We start from the raw sequence: 5,814 nt of genomic DNA, 5'->3' as shown, positions 1-5,814 counted from the left end.
CCACCACCTCAAGCCAACAGAGGGTTTTCCTTGGAGCTTCTGGCCCCGGCACCGTTGCTAACCTGTGGTTTAGCTGCTTCAAAGCCCATCTCTTAAAGACCATTTCCAAGTGGGACAACAAACGCCATGAAGCAGCAAGCCACACGCGGTGCCTGCCATCATAGCCCAGAGGTGAGATCAGCCCAGGCCACAGCCTGCAGGATCCGCCCAGATCACAAGATAAGAACCACAGATACCAGTCCCACACCTGGAAACATCGTTACCTTTACAGCACCACTTTGCCTTGGCTGCGTCTAAACAAAGAGTGCTTTGATGGGTGGCGATGCGCCGCTGACGTGAGCCTGCCGGTGGCCGCCAGCACAGGCGCTGTGTGTTGATATTCTGGGCCGGCTGCTGATCTAAGACCTAGCTGTTGCTGCTTACTATATCTGGAACTAATCAGAGCCAGCACCAGGTGCAGTAAAGCCAAGTGCTACGTGCCTGCGCCCACTGCCCGTAGCAATAAGAGCAAAGCTTTCACAGCTCTCACAAGTCAGTGTAGATGGATCAGCTCCCAGCTCAGGTAACTGCCCCCTCTTATGTCCCCAGGGGTTTACCTGCAGCTTCCCAGGTAGAGATGTTGGTTTGTTCCTCCAGCAGCCACAGGACCATGTGAATAGATGACAGCTTGCTGGGATACTTGCCTTACCCAGGCTGCAATAGCCTCAGATGGAAAGCTGGATTCTTCTCTTGGGTGTGTTACTTTATATGCTTTAGATCATGAGTGGAAACTGAAGTTGTGCCTTCACTCTACCAGGAACTACTCATTTCCCCTGCCTGCAGGGACTCTTGGTATTACCTGGAGGCCTTAAGAACAGAACTAGCAGATTTGTGTCCTGTCTTTTCAGCTCCCTGGCAATTGGAACCACAACTGGATACAGACTTTTCTCTTTAAGTTCTGTGGAGCAACTGGACCAGGTCCATGAAAGCAGTAAGTCTCCTGTCTTACTATGGTGGACTGTTGGCCAACAGACTTCACCTGTGTTACTGCACTGCCTCAAGGGGCTGATTCTGCTCACTGCTGTTGCAGAGATGGCATCTGTTTCTGCTGTATCCATATCAGGAGATGAGTAGATCTGGTTATTGCCCAGTGCACAGCAAGCCTTTAGAGTGAGCTACAGCTCCTGAAAGCTTCTGAGCAGTCAGCAGTACTTTAACAAAGTTGAAGAACTCACACAAGTTTAGAGTCCAGCTTCTTTTTCACTGCTGTCAGCCTGGCAGCAGCAGTTTGTTCCACAAACCAGCATTTAGAGGTAGTTTACCACTAGCGTGTTTCAGATACACAGACAGGAGACTGCAGACTCCCAGCACAGATGCTGGATAACTTGCAGACTTTTAGTTCAACGTGGTATTTACAAGCAAGATGTTTTTAACAGTTTTCCATGTAAGAAGGTCATTCACAGCAGGCTTTCAGTTATTAGCTGTGCTCAGAGCAGCATGCAACACACTTAACAGCCTGACACAAGTTGGGCCCCACTGAGCACGTACTCTAGTCTGATTCAGGCCATGGGCCTGTTTCAGCTGAGATGCACTAAAGATGCGCCTCACGGCTGGGACATGCTCGTCTTTCTCCACTGGCTATGGGAGGAGCCTCAGCAACCAGACATAGCTGCATGACCCAGAGTACAGTGCACGCTCCTTTCCTCTTTGTCTCACAGAGTGACTGAGCTGCTACGCAGTCTCTGACTTACATTAAAATGTATTTAGGAATTCGGATTGCCCCAAGAGGGAGGCCAGAGAGAAAGAGATCTCTATGGGTGGCACGCTCAAGGTGATGGACTAAGAGATGAGCAGCCCCACACCGTGGCTGTGGAGCAGCTCTTGTACCTGCAGCACAGCCCAAGCGCTGAGCACCATTCAGGGCTACCAATGCCAGAAGTCACAGTCCCCAATAATTTAGGTACAAGTCCACCAGGGCCATCATAACAGTGCCTTGTCAACACAGCAGGAGCCATCCCAAACACAGCCTGCGAGATACACCCCTATTCACCACAGCTGTTCTAGAACTCTCTAGAGACCACAGCCCCAGTGACACAGAGAACTTAAACAGGAGGCTGGAAGAAACCAGACACCACACAGAATAAACACTGGGTAACACACAGCTTGTTCCTTACCTCAGCAAGCCCCAGCTTGTTTGTTCCCCAAGAAAGTCCCTAACCACCAGTCGGGTGAGCTCCTCCTTTTTATATCCCCTTCCCAAGGATTAAGTACAGCTGGAGGGCCCAAGGATTAGCTTCAGCTGGAGGGCCCTGCCCAGCAGAGGCATAACAGCAATGTCAGAGGGGCCTGGCTTAAATTCTACCATCAGGAGAAGGTTTATTAACTCCTTCCTGGTCTGATGTAAATGCTTTGTGCCACGTATGGGAAACTTTTAACAAAAGCAGACCTTAAACACCTTAGCCCTGAGCCTTCCATCCCCATTCCCTCTTGTGTCTAATCCTGTTTGTTGCTGCAATCAAATAACTAACCCAAGCTAAAGACTCTGCCTTGCTTTCCTCCTGTGTCCAGATGAAATCCCAGATGTTTACATCGTGGAGCGTCTGTTCTCCAGCAGCCTTGTGGTTGTGGTCAGTCATGCCAAGCCACAGCAAATGAACGTCTACCACTTCAAGAAAGGGACAGAGATCTGCAACTATAGCTATTCCAGTAAGATACTGTCCATCCGGCTGAATCGTCAGGTAAGAGACTGAGGAAGGCAATTTCCCAGGGTTGTCCCACTCAGGCTCGCTGCTGGTGTTGACTTTCCAGCTGGGACGCCGCTGCCCAGCAGACCAGCAGCAGCACGGGAAGGTTTGCACAGAGACTGGGAAGTGGGACCAGAGAGGGTGGTGTTTGTCCTCCGTACCAGCTCCACTTGAGGCTTGGTGACCTCTGCCAGAGGAGCTGAGCGTATCATCTGCCGCCGCTCTTTGCCTCAGGAAAATGAAGCTAAGTCCTTGTTTTCATAGCAGTTACACAGAGGCTTTTTGTTGTCTGCCTTCTTGCCTGTTCAGCACATGGCTCTGCGAAAAAACACCTTTTCATCTTCCTCCCTCCCTTGGGTTCCACATCCTGAGTTCAGGCCCGGCTCTTCCATCTTGGTTGCAAATGAGACCTTCAAAACAAAACCCAGGAGTAACTTGAACTCTGTGGATGAGGCGAAAGGCTTCTTCTCAAGTACTGCTAGCGGCTTTGCTTTAATTTTAAAGGGACAGAAGACATTCACGCTACTTAGAATAAGGCTTTTAGAGTGTTATTCTCTGAACTGACACAGCCTCATGCAGCCCTGAGCCTTTTTCAAGAATTTTAAGTCATCTTTTTCTTTTTGTCCATAATTATTTTCAAAGTATATGCCCTAAGAAGCAGAGGACGTTTTACAATGAAGAAATAAGCAGTCTGTGTAATTGTATATAATCAGCCTCTCCTCAGTTAGCAACACTGAGCCCTGCAGTAAGGCTCTCTTATAAGGAAACTCTGGGTTGAGTTTCCAGTAAAGCCGTGTTTGACCAAAAGTTCCTGTACTACAATTAAATCTGTTCTAAATTGATTTTTTTCACTTAAACTTACAATGGAGCTGCAAAATAAGGACTTGCTTTGAATCACAGATAGATGTATGCGTGTAAAAATAAGCTCTGCTTAGCAGCTCTAGGAGATTAATTTGAGAAGTTGAAGCTTTTCTCCATGTGCTGCTCTGGAGATTGCTTGAAGATGATGCTCAGGCCCAGCCTTGCATCCACGGTCCTTGGCTGCTTTGTGAGCTTAGGTTCAAATCCTGCACTGAGCCCAACCCGTAACCGTAGCATAGACACACTTGGAGAGGTTTCAAGATGCTACAGATACCTGGGTAGATAAAAATCACCATTTCAATCTACATTCAAGATTTAAGCAGGTGTCAGTCAGGTTCTGCACGAGCTGTGACATTTGAACCCCTTACCTAGGCTTCTGTATGAAAGTTGCACTTCCTGAAAAGTCCGTGGAAGGCCGAATCCTGTACAAGGCGTTGACACAGGGAAGTGGTGGCAAATAAAACAGGAATAGGTCTCAAACGGACGGTGCCCATTTGGATTTGATCAGTCTGGGAAAAGTCTTCATCGTGCAAACAAGGAAGTCCCTCGATTGTTGTAGATCCATGGGGATTCTTTGTTCCAAGCACCGTCGTAATTCCTCAGTGTGTTAAGGTAGATCGTGATTTGTGAGGATGAAGTGAGGAGTACGGCTGTGCTGTGGCACTGGTGGGAAGCTCTCCTGTAGCCTCTCTGGGTCTTCATTCCCTGCTGAAGCCCTGCTGAGCAACTTGGAGAGGTTCGATATGTTTTTCTGCCTCTGTCCATACCCAGCGCATTTAAGTCCTCAACACACAACTCAGTTATCCAGCCTGACTAGTGTCAAACTGAGGGACTAAAGAAAAATACCAGTGAGCAGTAACATTTTGTACCAGGCGTGGTGCCTTGAACCCCGTGTGGCAATCCCAGCACTGGGCACCTTCCCCGAGGCTCTGACTGTGTGCACAGGGAGGATAAAACCCATTCCTCAGGAGGGTTTGCACCGACGTCAGTGTGGGCTGCACGGAGGGCAGGAGGCAGAGAAACCAGCCCTCTCCAACTCATGGTGAGCTTGACCAGGCATCCTTCTCCTGTTGACCTTCCATTCCCACCCCTTTCCTGGATGTTGTCCCCGTGGGTGCCAGCACCTCTTGCTGCAGCTCCGGATGCTGCTTTGCCATCATCTGGAAACCTCCCTTCACCTGTATGTCAACAGCAGCGCGTTTTGCAGTTCTGGGAAAGCAGGCGGTGGCTTTGCCGAAATCAGCTGTATAAATATTACCCTGACGGTCTCCGCTAGCGAGTCGATGGCTGTTACTGGAGAAAAGGCAAAGTCTTCCTGGAAATGCAAAATGGCTCTGACACAGCCCCAGATGCTGTGGTTAGCTAAAGAGTTTGATCTCAGAGTTATGGTGGAGCGAGGCAAAGATTTTCTAATGTGGGTGTTTCAAGCTAGTGACTAAGCTCCACATTTAGATGCTAAATAAGTGGCCTCATTTCTAAAGAGGTGGAGGCTTCCTGTACATAGATTTGGGTGCTCCAGCTTGAGGAGCCTGGATGGAATCTGGCTGTAACTTTTTTATTGGGAGGTTTTTCAGTGCTTCTGGACACCTGGCACTAATGTAGGTGGAGCTGTGCACTCTGTGGTCTTAGAAAGCACAACCCCTCAGCCAGATGCAAAGCCTGGTCCCAAGAAAAGGCCTCTGTGTAAACTGCCTCCGTGGTAACACAGAGCTCTAGACCAAGCTGAGTTACAAAGGTCGTGGAGATGGAGGCCCAGTGCTAAGGTTGCAACATGAAACTTCCTTTTTCCTTTCTGCCTCTCCTCCCCATCGCCTGGCAGCTCCTCTCTTAGCGGCTGCCTCTTGGCTGGCTGCGTGTGTGTTCCTGACGAGTTCAGCAGAAGAGGCACAAGCACAGGAACTTGGAAATACCCTGCCCATCCACCAAAATGGTGTAAACATGACTGTCCCTCAACAAATGTTTCGCAGCCCTGTTTTTATGCGTTTCTGCAGGGCACATAAAGCAGAGTCCTGCCTGCTGATGCTGAATGGGAAAAGAAGTATTAATTTGCTGACCAGATGCGTTCGGTTTAGCAGCAGTGGGAGACCCATCACGTAAATGTTCACTCCCAAATCAGGAAAAAGTCGGGACAAGGGGCACGTAGTCCCATCTGTAGGCATACTAACCAGCAGGACTAGTAGCCTCTCTGCTCTCAGGTCTTTATGATCAAAAAGTGATTTGCTATGAGGAG

The 5,814-nt window shown here is 49.1% G+C and overlaps 1 protein-coding gene across 1 annotated transcript in view; it reads left to right on the top strand.

Annotated features, from left to right (window-relative positions):
* Nucleotides 1-887: 887 nt before the first annotated feature.
* WIPI1 (WD repeat domain, phosphoinositide interacting 1) overlaps nucleotides 888-5,814 on the top strand; it is a gene marked incomplete at its 5' end in the record, with an annotated part of 19,234 nt that continues 14,307 nt past the window's right edge. Inside the window, 2 exons of the mRNA XM_009869735.1 lie at nucleotides 888-970; nucleotides 2,548-2,717. Coding sequence (XP_009868037.1) covers nucleotides 888-970; nucleotides 2,548-2,717 — 253 coding nt within the window. The remainder of the gene's footprint in view (nucleotides 971-2,547; nucleotides 2,718-5,814) is intronic.

The sequence above is a fragment of the Apaloderma vittatum genome, unplaced genomic scaffold (assembly GCF_000703405.1).
Source record: "Apaloderma vittatum isolate BGI_N311 unplaced genomic scaffold, ASM70340v1 scaffold26925, whole genome shotgun sequence".
In the NCBI taxonomy this organism is placed as follows: domain Eukaryota; kingdom Metazoa; phylum Chordata; class Aves; order Trogoniformes; family Trogonidae; genus Apaloderma; species Apaloderma vittatum.
Note: the sequence above shows the minus strand (reverse complement) of the source record. Positions and strands in the feature narration are given on the sequence as shown.